Source organism: Cotesia glomerata, linkage group LG7, assembly GCF_020080835.1.
Source record: "Cotesia glomerata isolate CgM1 linkage group LG7, MPM_Cglom_v2.3, whole genome shotgun sequence".
Classification (NCBI taxonomy): Eukaryota; Metazoa; Arthropoda; class Insecta; order Hymenoptera; family Braconidae; genus Cotesia; species Cotesia glomerata.
This window is the reverse complement of record NC_058164.1, coordinates 7,911,536-7,930,999: the sequence shown is the minus strand read 5'-3', so window position 1 is coordinate 7,930,999 and position 19,464 is coordinate 7,911,536. Positions and strand designations below refer to the sequence as shown.

At 31.3% G+C, this 19,464-nt stretch overlaps 1 protein-coding gene across 1 annotated transcript in view; it reads left to right on the top strand.

The window, feature by feature from the left end:
- Positions 1-16,005, top strand: part of LOC123268779 — a 228,182-nt gene extending 212,177 nt beyond the window's left edge. The window contains exons 4-7 of the mRNA XM_044734135.1: positions 9,123-9,361; positions 11,179-11,311; positions 11,582-11,912; positions 14,501-16,005. Of these exons, the coding sequence (XP_044590070.1) occupies positions 9,123-9,361; positions 11,179-11,311; positions 11,582-11,912; positions 14,501-14,876 (1,079 nt within the window). The 3' untranslated portion in view covers positions 14,877-16,005. The remainder of the gene's footprint in view (positions 1-9,122; positions 9,362-11,178; positions 11,312-11,581; positions 11,913-14,500) is intronic.
- Positions 16,006-19,464: the final 3,459 nt, after the last annotated feature.

Below are 19,464 nucleotides of genomic sequence, written 5' to 3'. Positions count from 1 at the left end.
TTTATCAATTACAAGTGATGGTTATTCAAATAGAGCCTAATTTCAATAATACAATAGCGCGTCAATCATGTAAAAATAGAAATGTGCACCGCTCCTGTAGAAGATGTTTCAAACGACCTCTAAAAAAAAAGCGCTTAGAGGTGATCTCCATTTCGGCGGTTTGGATTATCTAAAATCAAAAAATATGGTGAATTTTTAACTTCCCGCTAAAAATCTCAGATTTTCAAAAATCGGGAAGTTATTGTTTTTACCCCGTTTGGCAAAAATCGAGTTTTCATCAGATCTCGACGTTTGAAGGTCACAGGAAGCTTCCCTGACTACCCCCGCGATGTTGTCACTATGTCTGTATGTATGTGTGTGTGTGTGTGTGTGTGTGTGTGTGTGTGTGTGTGTGTGTGTGTGTGTGTGTGTGTGTGTGTGACTATGTGACTCGCTTATAACTTTTGAACGGTTGAACCGATTTCATCGCGGTTGGTGCCATTCGAAAGGGCTACGCTGAACTTAGATTTCCTGAGAATTTGAACCGATTCGGACCGATAGATTTTAAGAAATCTTAAAAAAAATAAGAAAAAAATCATTTTTGAAAGTAGTTTTTTTGGAATATCTTTTAAACGGCTCTATCGATCAACTTCAAAAACTAATCCGCCCTTAAGCTTGAAAAACCACGCCGATCGGCGTCAACCCGATCAAAATCGGTTGATTCGTTCGAGAGATAGCGTGAACGAAAGAAAACCGAAAAAAACCGAAAAAAGTGTTTTTTTCACATAACTTCGTCATTTCTTCTCGGATCACTTTTGATGACATATCATAATTTATAGAGCTTAAAAAACCGCGTCGATTGCCGCCAAAAACGTAGAAATCAGTTAATTAGTTCAAAAGATATCGTCAATAAAAGATTTGAAAACAAGTGTTTTTTTAAAATCACTGCGACATTTTTTTAATAAATATTTGTATTATTTTTTAATAGTTTTTAAATTTATCAATTACTATTGATTTTATATATTTCTTAATATATAAAGATTATAATCTATAAAATTTTTAATTCAAAGTAGGGGAGAAGGGGTTCAATTGAACCCAAAAATTTTCATCAATTTTTTATTATTCGAATTAAAACTAAATAATATTTTTAACTTCTCGCTACGAAAATCGAAGATTTTCAAAAATCGGGAAGTTATTGTTTTCACCCCGTTTTGCAAAAATCGAGTTTTCATCAGATCTCGACGTTTGAAGGTCACAGGAAGCTTCCCTGACTATCCCCGCGAGGTTGTCACAGTATGTGAAAGTATGTGACCCGCTTATAACTTTTGAACGGCTCGACCGATTTCATCGCGGTTGGTGCCATTCGAAAGGGCTTGACCAAACTTAGATTTTGAAAACTATTTGGACCGATTCAGATCAATAGATTTTGAGAAATCTTCAAAAAACTGAAAAAAAAATTTTTTTCAAATGTGGTTTTTTTGGAATAACTTTCAAACGGCTCAATAGTTCAATTCCAAAAACTAATCAGCTCTTAATCTCAAAAAACCACGTCGATCGCCACCAGTCTGGTCAAAATCGGTTGATTCATTCGAGAGATATCGTGAACGAAAGAAAACCGAAAAAAGTGTTTTTTCGGAATAACTCCAAAATTCCTAGCGCGATCAATTCAAAATTTAAGATTCTTTATGAGGCTTGAAAAACTGCGTCGAATGCTTCTAACCGCGTAAAAATCGGTTTATTCATTCAAAAGTTATTGTGGTTTAAAAATTCAAAAAATAGTGTCTTATCAAATCTCTATCAGACTTTTGAGCTCGAAGAGCTTGAAAGGATAAGAAAGCAATCTCTTTGAGCTCGGAGAGCTCAAAATAATCCATAAATTGTATTTTTGAGCTCGAAGAGCTCAAAAACGTCATTGGTGCAATTTTAAGCGCCTAAGTATGAAATTAGCGGGAAGTTGCAGGGATGACCTTCAAGGTCAACCGTTTTCCTAATTTTTTTAAAGGATAGATTAATGCAGGTATTGGACGAAGGAATAAGATTTAAAAAATTTTTTACTAATTTTTTTTTAACAATTTGAAAAATTGTTTTTCAACAAAAACGAAAAATTTTTTACAAATAGACACCATTTTGTTAAAAATCAAAATTTTTCTTATTCTTTCGTCCAATACCTGCATTAATCTATCCTTCAAAAGAAATTACCATATTTTTTGATTTCAGATAATCCAAACCGCCGAAATGGAGATCACCACCAAGCGCTTTTTTTTTTAGAGGTCGTTCGGAAAATCTTCTACAGGAGCTTTGCACATTTATATTTTTAAATGATTGACGTGCTATTGTATTCTTGAAAGTAGGCTCTATTTAAATAACCATCACTTGTAATTGATAAATAAAAACTGTGTCTACAAAAAATTTATTTAAAAATGTTGTTTTTTAACCTTGCAACTGCGTGTAACCCCTTAAATGGGAAATTATAAAATTTTCAATTGCCAGCCAATTTTATAATAGAATTTTACAATTGTCTGACAATTATTAAAATTTCAGGACCGAAAATATAAAAAATAACTTTATTAAATGAGATAAAAAAATTTTTTACTGCGTATGACACTAGAAAATAAGCACAACAATGACAATAAAAGTAAAAGTAACAATAGACGATAAGAAAATGTGAGCTGAAGATAAGAAGAAAGACAAGCTACGGTATTTCTCGGCCTTAGTCTCAGGTAAAGCGAGGTCTCCTCGAACAAAACCAGTATAAAAATAAAAGACAAAAAAAAAAGAAAGAGTGTAGCTTGCAATGAAGACGATCAACATCAGTAAAAATGGTCGTCATGGGGTCAGACATTCACATTTCCTTCCTCTATGGTATGGCATATACAATGACATGCGCTAGGCAATGCGGAAAACCCAAGATATTCAACGCGAGCAGGGACTAAGAGATTGTGCGCATTTATACGCTCCCAACCTTAAACTCTGGTTTTACGACGATGCAAATTTTTACGTTACTCTCATTTTATGCCAGCCGGATGGAGGAAGCATGTAGGTAGATAAAGAGAAGGAAGGGAAGAAATAAAAAAAAAAAAAAGTAAATAAAAAAACGACGAGAGATTTTCAAGTAAAAGTCGGAAGATGAAAGAAAATGTTTCAAAGTGGGATAATGCGTGCAGAAGATAGTAAAGACTCTATACTGCAACGAGTCAGTCTCATGAGACAGGGGGATTTTCTCGGCGTCTATCTATCTCTATATTTATCAACATTATTACACCGCGCCAGGATTTTTAGAAAACAATATTTCATAGTCGGGTCACGTCGTTTTTATGCAGACTATGGGCTTTTGGTTTCGCTTGAGCCAAGCGATGACAGATTCTATAAAACACTTGGATCCAATAAATTTATTGCTTGCGTCTGTGAAAATATGCATATTTTTCAATAAAAAAAAATTAGGAAAACGGTTGACCCTGAAGGCCATCCCTGCAACTTCCCGCTAATTCCAAACCTGGGCGCTTAAAATTGCATTTTCGACGTTTTTGAGCTCTTCGAGCTCAAAAATACAATGTATATGTTGTTTTGAGCTCTTCGAGCTCAAAAAGATAACTTTTCTATGCTTTTGAGCTTTTCAAGCTCAAAAGTTTGATAGAAGATTGATAAAACACTATTTTTTGAGTTTTAAAACCGTAATAACTTTTGAATGAACGTACCGATTTTCACGCGGTTGGCGGCATTCGACGCAGTTTTTTAAGTCTTATGAAAAATCTTTAAGTTTGAATTGATCAAACTAGAAATTTCGAAGTAATTCCGAAAAAAACACTTTTTTGGGTTTTCTTTCCTGCACGATATCTCTTGAACGAATCAACCGATTTTGACCGGATTAGCGGCGATCGACGTGGTTTTTTACGGTCAAGAGCTGATTAGTGTTTGGAGTTGATCGATAAAGCCGTTCGAAAGTTATTCCAAAAAAACCACTTTTGAAAAAAAATTTTTTTACGGTTTTTTTAGATTTTTCGAAATCTATCTGTCCGAATTGATCCAAATTGTATCTTAAATCTAAGTTTGGACAAGCCCTTTCGAATGGCGCCAACCGCGATCGAATCGGTCAAGCCATTCAAAAGTTATAAGAGGTTTACACACACACACACACACACACACACACACACATACAGACATAGTGACACCCTCGCGGGAATAGTCAGGGAAGCTTCCTGTGACCTTCAAACGTCGAGATCTGATGAAAACTCGATTTTTGTAAAATGGGGTAAAACCAATAACTTCCCGATTGTTGAAAATCTGAGATTTTCTTAGCGGGAAGTTAAAAATCCTTTTTATTCCCAATTCCGATATATTTGTATGATAAATTTTTTATTTTTTTATTGATAATTAGGATTCGTGAAAAGTTTTAAAGTAATGACGAAAGAAGTGAACAAGTTGTCGATCATGACTCATTTATAATTGAAGATATCGAGAAACGACTTGATAAATCTGTCAAACTAGGATTTATCGGCAGCAGTAACTTCAATTATGAGATATCATGAAATAAATTGATTGATTTGGAAGAACTTTGATGCCGCAAAAACTCTTCATTAAAAGTTAGACGGGCAAACTGTGGGATCAATCAAACTAGTAATTGACACGTTAGTTGGATAATGGAGCACTGACATAGTTAAATTGATGTAAATTTAGTCAGTTTGTAAATACACTTGTAGAACTTTGAATGAGTTGCAGGAAAATTTATCGCGGATGGAAATTACTTTTAGGTACTGACTATACCTTTGTTGATTAAGCTTACTCGAAAAAAGAGCTAAATACAATGTACTTGGTTGTAGTACTTATAAAATAATTTTCTGATTTAGTTTGATATATATGTATATAAATAACTTTTCGATCGAATGTAGTGTTAAGAATTTCCAACAGATGCCGCATGATCGCTGAATCATTTTTATACAAAACAGTTAAGGTTAAGGTCTTAATTTCAAATGAAAATTAATTTTCTAAACTAGTCATACTATAGGTCATAGAAAATAAGTCCTTAACAATTACCGGCATTGCCAAACCTCGAACAAAAATAATTGACATTGAAAATGAATTAAATATACCTATGTTTAAAGATGTAATAAAGAGACTCACTCTAAGTTTTTACAGCGGAACCTATGAATAACTCGAACCTCGTTGATTGGAAATCTTCAGTAAGGCGAAATAAATTACCATTCTCTTTCGCTGAACCAATAAATACGCGATAACTCGAACTATTTAGTCTCCGTTACTAGAAAAAAATTTTAAGCATCGTCAAGCTAGCAGTTTCAAAACCCATTTTAGACGGATATTATTATTGATTTCTCGGAATCTAAACAAGCAAAAAAAATTGTAAAGAGAGCAACTAATTAGCAACAAATTTAGCACCACAAGTAAATTTTGTTGCTTGAATAAAGAGTCAATGCATGATGGACGAATCTACACGGAAAGAACAATAACCCACTGTACATCCTCGTATAGTATACTCCGTGGTATTTGTAGTGAAAAAAAATTTCAGACTATAGTCAATATCCTTTAAAGTATACTAAATTATTTTTGGACTGTACTCAGTGAAGTCTCCGATTTAATCGATTAATTTTTCTGGTTATATCGCGTAAAACTTCACGGGATATAATCTGAAAAATTATTTCGTGTAAATTAAATTATACTCTGTTGAAATTTGGATTATGCCCACGGTGACTCCGCCAATTTTTTTTCTAGCGCCTGCGCACTTAGCATTATCATATCTATTATGTATTTTAAATATTAGGTTAGTCAAATATTGTTTTAAATAATTATTACATACATCAAAAACATTTAAGGAGCATTAAAGCACAATTTTTCCGATAATTTGGGGTTAAAAAATTTTTTTTTCTTTTCTTAGACTCTTTGAACTTAAAAATGTTAGGCTAAGAAAAATAGTATATTACATACCTAGGCCAGTAAAATAAGAAAAGTCTCAGATCACATGTAATTGTTGGCCGAGGCGAAGCCGAGGTTGACAAACATGTGATCTGAGGCTTTCTTATTTACTGGCCAAGGTGTGTATACTATTTTTCTGCTCGACGTAGCCGGAATGTGGCAACTTTGTTTAGCGCAGCGGCCAGAAAGTTGCCACTTTCCGGCCGGAGGGCAGAAAAATATTTTTTCTTGCTCTCCTAGCCGAAAGTACGCTCTTCCTGGCAGCAATTTACTCCAGGAAGAGCAACTTTTATGGCCTGCTCTAACGCATGCGCGCTACGCATATTTTCTGGCTCGGCAGCACAGAACCTCGTTTTCTTTCGCATTTTCGTGGCGCGACCGGCCTATACAGCGAGTTTCAACTGTATATATAACAGTCACAACATCGTCTGTATGTAATATGTCAGCGCATAAACTAACCAAAAAATGTCAAAAAAATAAAAATAATTTTTAACTAGATCATTGTTAATGAACTATTTAATAATAATACTGCACAAATAATTTATATAAAAAGTTTAAAAAATAAAACATAATAGTTTTGTGAATTTTATTTGCTTTTTTTTATATTTTGATAGTTAGTAAAGCAATGTTTATAAAACGATCCATGTACTCTACAAACTTGTAATAATTTAATTTCAATCTTTCTTAGCCGTCGAATTCTAATTAAAAACTAATTTTTAATCAACTTAAAAAAATAAATTCTGTAATTATAATGAGTTTAAATATTTGTGACAAATTCTGTGCATGATATCACTCTTAATCAGAGCATTTGTTAGTAAAGTTTAAAATAACATTTTTTTTCAATTTATTAACTTTTATTTTTTTTTTATACCCGCCCCGACCAGCAAAGCCTCGGCTTTGCAAAAGTCGGGCGGCGCCCCCCTCACGCCCGGCAAAACCCCTTCCACAGGGTTGCGTACTTTCGGCTGGAGAGCAAGAAAAATAGTATACAACCCATGACCAGAATGTTGGATACCCTGACGTATGTGATATGATGGCCTCGGCTACGCCTCGGCCATCATATCCCATACGCCAGAAAATCCAACTTTCTGGCCTTAGGTTGTAATATACCATTACATATCAAAATATATAAATAGTCACACACTCATCTAATTCACTGATTATATTTTAATTAATGTCCAATTTAATTTAAACGAAATAATTTTTCAGATTATATCCCGTGAAGTTTTACGCGATATAACCAGAAAAATTAATCGATTAAATCGGAGACTTCACTGCGTACAGTCTAAAAATAATTTAGTATACTTTGAAGGATATTGACTATAGTCTGAAATTTTTTTCACTACAAACACCACGGACTATACTATACGAGGATGTACAGTGGGTTATATTGTTCTTTCCGTGTATGCTAGCTTGATAGACCTAGAATTTTATTTCCTACGAGGTGTTTATAGTATATGTTTGTACTCTATATCCCGAAGCTTACAAGAAAGAAAAATATGATGTCAAACCCTGGAGATTTCTATTCTTAATTCATGGAATTAATTTTCAGTAGAATAAATCTTTAAAGAAATTTACTTGCAAAGTAGTTTTGTATTTAGTCGGCTCTTAACTTTTATTACAAGATGAACGAATTAGGCGCTATGAATTATTCAAATGTATTACTTGAAAATGAGAACAATAGAAATTTTTTAGAATGTATGTTTAACGTTCTCGGTAAATAGCGCAAGGCAGTCAGCCGACAAACATCTTAGGCCCCGGACGTATGTCCGGAGACTGACTGACTCCACCCAAATTATTAAGTTTTACAATCGATCTTAACTAACGAAACTTTGGTGATTCATTTAAAATTAAAACGTTTATAAAATAACTTTAAAAATTAAGAAAGAGCTCCGCAATGAGCCCACCTGGGGTCTATCGACACCTTAACGAGGTCAACCTAGAGAATAATTTAAAAAAAATCGTTTAACTGAAAAACTGATTTTTCAGAATGTTACAGTATGTAATATAAATCATAATTCTTGCAATAAATATAAACCCCCTCATCAGATACTTATGAAAAATAATTGAAGCTATAAGTCTATCTAGTTTACAAGCTTGCAAATAAATGTGAGTAGCGTGTTACCTCTAGCGAGTAAGAACAAGCTATGATTGATTAACGTTTTTAAGCGAGCTTTTTCCCAAAAAATAATATAGTTTGAAAAGCTCAAAAATTACTCTACACAAAGATCTATAGATTATTTAGATTGATTCGAGTTTGCAAGATCAGAAATCACTAACATTTGTAAGTTTTTAATTACAGTTAGAAAAAAAAAATTTACATCCAGAAAAGGATTTTTTAAAAAGAACAATTTAATATATTCATTTTTTGACTTGAATTAATAATAATTATTTTAATCAATTAAATGATTTTTTCAGACAATAAAGTACAAACATTTTCCAAAATTTCCGGAAAATACATTCTTGTGCCAAAAACATTTATTTTTAATAGAAGTATTTTTCTTGCAGTGTATAAAAGCATTGCTTCTGTATGTAGGTAATGATATTATTAAAAGAACACTAAATGATAAGCTATTATTATTCTGCTCTCTTAATTGAAATCTTATCTTACGTTAGTTTTCTAGTTTAATCAACTACTAAATAAATTATAATAAAATTAAATTAAACGTGACACAATTTCATATTTAACTAGTATGACGTCACTCCAGCCGTGATTCCAGTCTTTAATTTCACCGATGAGAGATTTATTCTTATCAGATATTCAATGGTAGTATATTTAATTGCGGTATTACTTAAAAGTTTAAATCAGAAAGAGGAAAACAAGAGTAGAATAAGTCTAAAAAGTAAAAACGATAGGATTGTGATAAAAACGAGATCCAAATCCCCATGGAGAGCTTACCAGGAAATTGTTCCGACTGCAAATTGCTATCGATATCCTCTATTTTTTCCTTTTCTTAAACTCTCGCGACGCGAAAAAAGTTTATTGCGCTGTCTCTCGTTTTGCTTTAAGATCTTATCTCCCACTAAAAGCAATTATACCTATAAACCATACACCGACATTAACAGTGATTTTACAAATGATATCGCTTGGTACTAAAATAACAAACCTCGTTACTTTATTATTCTGTGTTACCTAACTGATCGTTATAATGATCTTATCTGCTCAAAATACTGAATTCAACAATAAATTTATTTATATTTTTTGTTTATTTTTGCAGGTCTTTCTCTCGGTGGCGGTTTGATAGTTCTGGCATCAGCACTTTCAGACGCTTCCTACGAATCGCCTACAAGATACAGCTTTTCATCAACATCCGGCTCTACGGAGGATAATGGACTTCCGAAGTATCAATACGGCTGGTGTTTACAGCTTTCAGGACTTGCTTTAATACTAGCTGAAATTGCAGCTCTTCTAACCGTCTCAGGATACATGGCACGCTTTCCGACCGTCGAAGAAATGGTATGTATACCTTTCAAAGTCTTATTGAGTTCAACAGAAAGATGATGAAAAAAGCGGATTTTAAGAAAATACAAGCAGAGAACTAGAATGGGGATATATAAGAAGCGTGTGTCCTTTGAAAGCAGTTATCAAAGGATTTTTCGTAATATATAGACATAGATTTCGTATTGACTAATGGCTTCATGTGTTTTTACTTGATTAAAAGTACAGATTTAGAGCATTTGATGGTAATAAGTAATAATTGTTAAAAAAAAATATCAAAAATAATCTCTGTCTCTTTTTCTCTAATGCACGTTACATGGATATGTCTCTACGTAAATCAAAAGAGACTTTCTATTGAACGTCTTATAGCGCGAAGCTCGTGAGGTTATGCTTTACACCCAACTTGTCAAGGTCAAGCAATTTTGTGATCATCAAATGCCTTTACAATCATATTGCACTTATACAATAATAAAGTAGATGTACACCGAGAAAAAACTTAAATTAAACCATCTTATACTTTCTAAAATCATTTCATGTTGCTATTTTGAAAAAAAAAAAAAAAAAACGTTTCGAAAAAAATTTTACGTGGACGTTCTGATGTCACCCCATTTTATATGTACCAACGGTTACTCCCGAACAAATTGATATTTTAAGACCGGACTTTTTTTATTAGCTTAAGAATTCGGTGAACTAATATCGTATTTTATATCACTAGCCTAGTTAACGTATTGTTTTTTTTTTTTTTTATTGAATTTTTATTAAAATTCACTACACTGATAGAAGGATTTATTAGTATTTAAAAAGATTTCTTTGTATTTAAAAAATCATTTCTTAGTATTTAAAAAATTATTCTTAAATACTAAGAAATATTATAAATACTAACAAATATTTTTTAAATACTAAGAAATGGTGTTTAAGAAATGATTTCTCAAATACAAAGAAATCTTCTTAAATGCTAAGAAATCCTTCTATCAGTGTATGATACGCACGTACAAAACAAACTAACTTTTCTTATTTTTCTCATGTGAAAACTATGGCGCCACTTAATCAACTTAGATTTTTTTTTAGACTGCGCGCACATATGACAAGAAAAATGGGCACCGATTTAAAAAAAAAATACTCTTGTTTTTTTTTATCAACTACACTATTAATTTTTTTTTCAAAAATGAATGAGCGTTATGAGGCGAGCACTTTGGATTTTCAAAACTTTTTGATACTTAAAAACTTGTGGTATCTGTGACACTACCTTAATTTGGATAAGTTTGAGTTCTTTGGATTAAAATCGTTTTAAATAAATTAATATTCATCTTTTAGTTTTTGAAAAAGAATGTGTCAATGTTTATAGGTTATTCTATACGACTGTATAATATTTAAAATGTCTACCTTTAACAATAATAAATTTACTTAACTCTTAGTTAACCCTCGTTTGAATGTTCACAATTTATCTAGCCTCAACAGATGACGCATTAGCGCTGATCCTTTTCTTACAAGAAAAATAATATTGAAATGTTAAGTTCTAAAATAAAAACAATTTACTTAACTCTTTTACGATGCTTATCTGTCACCGGTTTTAGTTGAGTGGACAACTAAATCAATTTTTGTTTAATATGATATATTGACGTACACATTTCTAGAAAAAATAATAAATTGAAAAATTATTATATATAATGTCTTTATTCTTATATCATAAAATAGTTTCACAGATTAAGTTTTTCTTAATCTAGTTTTATGTTCTCTCCCTTTCTACCTCCAAATCACCTTGAAACTTTTATAAGAATATTTAATAGCAGTTATTATTAATAATTGATTATTAAAAGTTAGTTAATTTTCTACAGGTTCAAGTCATAGTTCCCGGAGCTGCTAGAAAGTTGAGAGAACAACGCGGATTATCTTCGGAATACCTCGTAAGAGCTCATCAAAAATCTCCTGGAGCAACGCAAGCACGGAATTTCGATCCGCCAACAAAAGGTAATCTCAAATATTCAACCACCGCAATATCTTTGTTCCCTGGGTATGGGTATAAGTATTAGTTCAATAAACCACAAAATCTTTCTCCGATCGATTCCCTATAAAACATCCTATAACCGTCCGCTTAAATATTAAATATTAAAATCGATAACTTCTTCGATGCCCCCATCGTTATCATTTATCACCTAAATGACTAATTAATTAGAACTCTGTCTCTTATATTTAAGAGAAATAGTTTTAGGAGAGTCAATAACTTTGATATCTTTTCAGATGTAATTTTAGGCCCGCAGCGTCTGACCGAAGAAGGCACATCACTCCTTTGTAAATCAGCCCCCGATATATGTGCGTCCAATCCACAAGCGATTAGTTACGTCGATAAGGCAGATCTTTCGCACATGTTGCCAGCTTATCCGGACACGCAGAACCTTGTGGACCCACGGTTTACTTTCGTAGATAAAGCGGATCCCAGTATTGTCGATTCGAGACTCAGCGGGTTTGCTGATAAAGAAGGGCTCATGGATTCAAGGATTTTGCCGGACTCCAGGCAGAATATGATCGCCTTTAACGACAGTAAGGAACATGTTATCAGCCAAGAAACTAGGTATGGTATTATTTTAAATCTTTTTGCCGTCCCAGATAGCCATCGTGATAGTAACTTGCCAGAAATCTACTGCCGGAATTGGTAGTTAAATTGACGGCAAACGTTGTAGAGTACAAAGTGTGAGTAAATTGGCAGTAAATTTCCGGGGACTTGAGTACAACTCGAATACAAAAGTTTACCTGCCCTGATAGCCAAGTCGGTTGCAACTTTCCGTCGATTTACTGCCGCAACTTGTCACCAAGTTGGCGGCAAGTCTTGGAAATGAACTCGGTTGTTCACCAAGTTGTCGGCAAAAATTGCTTTCGATACTCTTTCGCACCAAGTTGACGACAAGTTTCTCAAGAAATCTGGCGACATATTGCGACAGTAGATTGGTCTTGTTTTTCTCAGAAACTTGTAGCCACCTTGACGCCAACAGTTACAAATTCGCAAGTTGTCGCTAAGTTGGTGGCAACTATCTGACACCAACTTGGTTGGTCTGAAACTGTGGCTATCAGGGTGGCCTTTATTGCCGTTAAGTTATACGTAAGTTACCTTCTACATTACCTACAAGTTTTGCTGTCAAATTAACTACCAATGGCGGCAGTAGATTTCCGTCAAATTGTATGTAAATGTCACTCAGCAAAAACTTGCCGTTAACTTAACGTTAAATCGACTGCAATGGCTGATTGGTAAATTTTTGTCAAGTAACTCTGGCTATCTGGGGTAATATTTAATCAAACGAGTTCTGACGAAAACAAAAGTTGCAATTAACACGTTATTATTCACAATTTACTGTCAATTTGAAGCAAAGTTTACTCTCCAAATTTCGTTGTCAGATAGGTATCATTCCGCAAAATAGTTGAGTGGCATGTTGACGGCAGGTTAGCAGCAAAATAGATTGAAATTTGGATCACAAAGAACTTAGACAATTGCTGTCAGCATGTCTTTAGTTAAGAGATGATTGTTAAATTGCAACTGTTGTATCCTGATGTCAAATTTTAAGTTTAATGACTATCCATTTTGTACTTAATTCTTAGTTTGACATCAACTAAATTTGAATATGATCGAAAAGAAGACATATCAATCACGTTTGATGCAATTACAAGTTCATTTACATGAATGTTAAATAGTTACTTTGATTTTGAAGTATTAAATGAGAGACATATGACTGTTGAGAAGCATAAAAACTATATCATTTCGAATTCAAGGATTGGTGAATAGAAAACGTTCTATTTTCAATATCTAATTCTTCTGAAAGTCAGAAACTAATCTATACATTGAAAAGAATAAAATAAATTTTGTTTCGGGTGTATTTATATGAGAAAATGGGTTGTTTTTAGTTCAATTCAAGATGATTGGAAAGATATTGATCTGAATTTATACACGAAAAAAAAAAAAATCATAGAAAAAATTACAATTGTCGCATCGTAATCTGGGACCAGACTTCAATAGCTTCACTTTCAGAATTGACAATGTTGAATCGTAAAAATGCGTTTAAAAGTAGTTGAGATAAAAATTTGTACGATGTAAAATTGTCCTGGATTATGCACGCATAAAAACGATTTTGTTGAAATAACAAAAGATGCGATAACTGAAAAATATGTTCTGGTAACAAATGAGTATAGTTATAGCAACAAATCCATTAGTTGCATTAACAAAATGTTTCAAGATGTACTAACAAACCAGTTTGTTAAACCACAAAATAAATTTCTTGCTCTAACAAAATCATTATGTTATTATCACAAAATGACTTTGTTGCTGTAACAAAATGATTTTGTTGCTGTTACAAAGTGATTTTGTTGCTGTAACAAAGTGATTATATTGCAAAAACAAAACTAATTTGTTGCTTTTTAAATGTACTCTTATAAAATTTACTGTAACAAGTTTATTTGTTATTCCAACAAATTCTCATTATTATTCTTACAAATTCTCTTTATTACTTCAACAAATTGTCTTTGCTATTCCAACAAATTCTCTTTGTTATTTCAATAAAATAATTTTGCTATTTCAACAAAAAAATTTGTTATACCAACTTAAGTATTCTGTTAAATCAACTAAAAGATTTTGTTATAGTAACAAAACTGTTTTGTTGTTATAACATATCAATAACTTGTCATAACCTAAATTTTGTTATTTTTAACGTATGATTTGTTATTCCTATGTTAACAAATTCATTTGTTATCATAACATATCTTAAATTATCTTAACAAAATTTTTTTCTGCGTGTGATTTGACAATTGTGATTTTTCCTACAATTTTTTTATTTCCGTCTGCCTTGTCAAGGTTTTATTTGAATTTCAGAGGTAATTAGTTTTTGACTATTAAAAGATTAAAAATAATTATTGGATAAAATTTTTCATATTATTTAGAATCCGCAATTGACAAATGAAAAAAAAAAATTATGAAATTCGTCGTATTGTTTCTTTCCTGCATTTTCATAAAAAAATTACAATCATTTTACGCCAAGGTCATCATCAATATTCTAGATCATAATATATTCTATATAATTATATTTGATCAGGCAAAATGATTTTTTTCTCGGGTTGACGTTACTAGTATTGACCAATCTGCTACATGAACGATTAATAACAAAAATTTATTTTCAGACATGTAACCTACGCAGACAACACTAAAAGCGAGTGCCTTCTGGACGCACCACTGGGGTTTAACCGGTATAACAGCATGGCAGGTCAAACTGTCCCGATCACCCTGAAGCACCAAAACAGCCCGACAGTATCAGCAATCCAAGCTCAGGCAATGTACCAAAACTTCGGTACCATCCACTCTGGAATCCTGAGGGTATCAGAACCCGGTACCAGCTCCAGCTCTAACTCCAGCCAGAGAAGCATGACCTTGCAGAACCCCAAGAGAAAGTCCCAGATCGCTCAGAATACCTTCAGTACCCTCGAATGCGAGAAGAGAAAGCCACGCGCTGCTGGAATCGCCGGAAAGGTGAACTTCTATACCGGTAGCGCCGTATGACCACCACCACCGCCACCTACCCCGAGATAACTCCGAGAAGAGGATGAGTCCACGCTGTAAATTACCTTGCGAGTCTTACTGACTGTACTCTGTGTTATCCTCTGTCGTAAAGTTTCCCAGGTGGTGGCTGGCAACAATGAGATCTGTGTCAATGTTGCTGATAATTGTTGATGAAAAACTCTCTGAAGATATTTTCAGTCCCTTCTAATGAAAAACTCAAGTGAATAATGATAATTATGAATGAGTATTGATTAAAGATAAATAATGAATAAATAATGTAAATATTGATAATAATGAACATGAAATGTTTCTATAAGAGTATATTATTATTGTATCGATAATAACTTATTCTTTTTTCGATACTTGATACGTGTTCTGACTACTGCCAATTTTTAGCTGATTTATCCTTCGATATTTTTTTAATTAACGCTCAAATTGTATCGACAAATGCGATGTACCCAGTAAATAATATTAATAACAATAATGACGATGAATAATACTTAACAATAAATGGTTAATAAATATAAATATATACAATGTTCGATTATTATAAATGTTGATTGTTGTGTTTACATTGCAGACAATTGACAGGGTGTTGAATAATAATTTTTTGGTTGTTAATAGTGACTAGTGAAAGAGACAATCTATGTGGTGATGATAATAACCGAGGGCGCAACATCACGGATTCTAAGATTCTGAAGTAGAATCCGCGACATATCAAAATATATAGAAGGATTAATAATACTACTTGTAATATTAATAATAATAAAAATAATAATAATAATAATTATAAGTATAACTATTGAAAAATAAGTAAAGGGTGAGAGATTATTTTCGAGTAAGTGAATGTTTGAATTTTTGTGTACGTGTTGAATTATATTCTCTATTAATGAAGGGAATATGTAATGGAATACATGTAATTTTGTTACTGACCATTTTGTGTTGGTAGTGTAACAAAAATATTCTAACAAGTGGAATAAAGTATTAAATATGAATAATATAAAAATTGTTTTGTATAAATTAAGTAGCTCCATGTAATACCATGTAACTGATCGTAGATAAATATGTAATAAAAGATTTTAACTAATGATGATTATTTATAAATAAATAAATATTTAATATTCAATGACCAGCGACTACTTTATTGTATGATTATATTATTTCTGATTGATTATAATTAGTAAATATGAAATATAATGGAAGAACTTTTATTATGATGAATAATAGAGATGGTTTTTAGAATACATTATTTTTTCGTGAGACGGAAGCTGTCATATTTTATAAGATTTATAATTTCATTTTGCAAACAACTAGTATCTTAACTTGGCTTTAAATATTCACGAAAATTTTGTAGTGATTGAATTTTGACGATGTATACTTAATTTAAATCGTAACTTCTGCTTCTGTTAAATTTGAAAGAAAATCATTTTGAAAAGTTTCGTTGTCTAGAATCAGGACGAGAAATTTTTGACCAAAATAAAATTTGTTTAAACAAGAAAAATTTATTAGTTCAAGAGTTTTTTTACTTAAATCAAGACGATCAATATCTTCATAATGACGTTTTTAAATCAAGAATTTTTTTTCTTGAATAAAGTCAATTTTTTTTTCCAGTGCGTGGTTTAATTTTTAGAAATGATAAAGCTTGTAGAATTTTAAAATGTTAAAAAATTTTACAGATACTATATCTTGAAATCGGTAAGGTTATTTCAAATGTTCTACCGATATTAACAAATAAAACTTTTTGTCTGTTGATTAAAACTAAAATATTGCAAAAAAACATATAGAATTTTTCTCTGCAGAAGGAAAATTTCTAAGCCAATGTTTTGAATATGAAAAAATTGATTTTTAATTACTTTATAAAAATCTAAAACATAGAATTTCATTATCTCTACTTGGCTGAAATTCAATATTAATTTAATTTTCTAAATTAATACGTGAAAATTAGTAAATTTTTATTGATATACTTTTTGACTTAACACACGTTTAATTAATCAAATATTACAAATTAATAAAAAGATAACCTTACAAAGTGAAAAAATTTTAGGCCGTTTTTAAAACAAATATATTTCATTGACATCCAAGTATAAAAAGTATTTAATAATTCCAAAAAGTAAAATTATTAAAAATAAATAATACTTTATACAATTTACTTTAACAGCATCCGGTAGATGGCATTGGCATAATAAAAGCATTGAGCTTTTACAACATTTAATTAACGTAGTACAAGTACGGAGGGTATAATTGCTTCGGTAATCAACAGAATTCATTAAATATTAATATGCTATTCGAATTCATTTTGAATGTGGGCAAGATTTATTGAATATATAATAAATAATAAATATATGCTCGTTGTATATATAAATATAAATTTTATTTTATTTTTAAGAATCCGATGCCGTGGAGGTTAATTTTGAGCCTAAGACACTTATTATAAGCGCACAGCCGTTGCATTATATTATTCTAACTCTTTATAATTTAACTTAGCGGAGTTGTACATTAGTCCCTCGGCGGCAACCACTCGTAGCTCGTAGTGCAGCTCTCGGCTTACATTAACTCGTGTACAGTGTGTTTAAAACATTCATTCGACAATCCCACGTATATAATTTCCTTGCACGCCCATTAGTCATGAATTCATGATCATACGTCGGAATCGATAAATTATAAATCTCACTCGTGACTAGTGATTTGGTCGATTGATTTTCTAACGATTCAGAGTTAGTTATATAGCGATCCACAGAAACGGTATTTATTGTGAATTGAAACTTTTTTAGCTTGCTTTTGTTTATGTTTATATATTTATTGAATCTTGCATTTGTTGAGAGATATTTCTCTTATTCGGGGTATCAACCTATTCTCGATTGGATAATTATTATTTTTAATCATTTTTTCGCTGCTCGAGAAGAAGCCAAAGGCCTTTACGGCCATTGCACAATATGTAATTGTTTAAATTTACGTGTCAGAAATTATATATTGCAACACGGTATCATCTATGGCTCTTGTTAATTAAAAATGAAGATATTGGATAGATGGTTGGCTAATTTCGAAATTTTGTAACCATTAATTTGGCTTATTATTCGACCTCTTTGTTTGCAGGGTAAAATCTGAAATTTTTGTACCGATTCAGCTCGGTAGATTTCTGTCACGTTTATTGAAATTAAAAAATCAAAAAATGTAATGGAGATTTTTGATGAAATTAATTCAAATTCTTGAGCTTGTTTGTAATTTTTGATTGCTATATTTTTGAACTATAACTAAATTAATGCAAAAAATATAGCTTCGATTTATAAATACGAATTTACGATATACTAACGACAAAAAATATTTGTCATAAAATTAATTATTCAAATTATAACTGCGCCATGAGAAATAATAATTACAATAATTATGACCATACTAATATTTCAAAATGATTGTGAAACAATAAAAAATTTAAAAGCCAATAAATAACTGCCATTAATGTTTGTTATGTTCGCAGTAAATTTTATATTAAACTATCGATTAATTAAAATAATTATTGCAATTTTAATAAAATTATATTATGAACAATAACTGCATTAACGTCAATGATTAATTACAAGTATTTTAATTATATATTTAAATCGAGTTTAGAAGCTTAACCGAATTTCAATTCAATTAATGACGAGGTTTAATCGACGACTTTCGAAGCATACAATATTTGATCGTGATTGTAACTATAATTGGATATGATGTCGGTACACTTTTAAAACTTATATTATTAATAACCTTTTGAAAGGTAATTTGATTCTGAGCGTTTTATTAATGAAAATATTTTTTAAACTGGAAAAAAAAATTAAAAAATTAGTAGTTATCAATTGCTTTGAAGTTTTCGTTAAATTAATGATTATATAGTTAAAAAGTGATCGTTATTGCATAATAATGGTCGGAAACGTTTTTGTAGCTCAAAAACCAGGCGTGGTTGATTGACAGGACTAAAATTATAGTAAACTTAGACAAATAAGAAAAAAAGAGAGAGGAAGCATACATGATATATAAGTATTTGCCTCTTTACCCCGTGAAATCGATAGTAGACTGAGAACTAACCAACTAACCGGATGTCTTATTCAGGCCATCAACATTTTTTAAACACCGCGGCTGATTGACCTAAATTTTTATTAAAATTATCATCGTTACTATAATAGTAATTAAATAGTAATTAATGAAGATGTTAAGTTTTTATGAATACATATAAGATGAAGTTTGTATTTATGCAACATTAATGTTAAGTGTACGCAATATTTCTTATTTCAAAATCAAACATACTTATTTCATGAATAATTTACTTTTTTATCTAATTATTATTATTATTCTTACTTTTAATTGGTGAGTAAGTGATTTTAAAAATAAAAAAAAAAATTATATACATTATATTTTAGCCAAGCTTATTTCATTACTAACGAAAAAAATTATCCAATTGATTATTTTAAATGTTTTTGAAAAAATATATTTCTCTATTTTTCGCGAATTATTTAAATAGAGTATGTTTTTTCTTATTGGAAGCAAAGAATTTTTCTCTTGACTCAAAATATTTATTTTTTTCCTTGTTAAAAAAATTTTTTTTCTCTCAAGT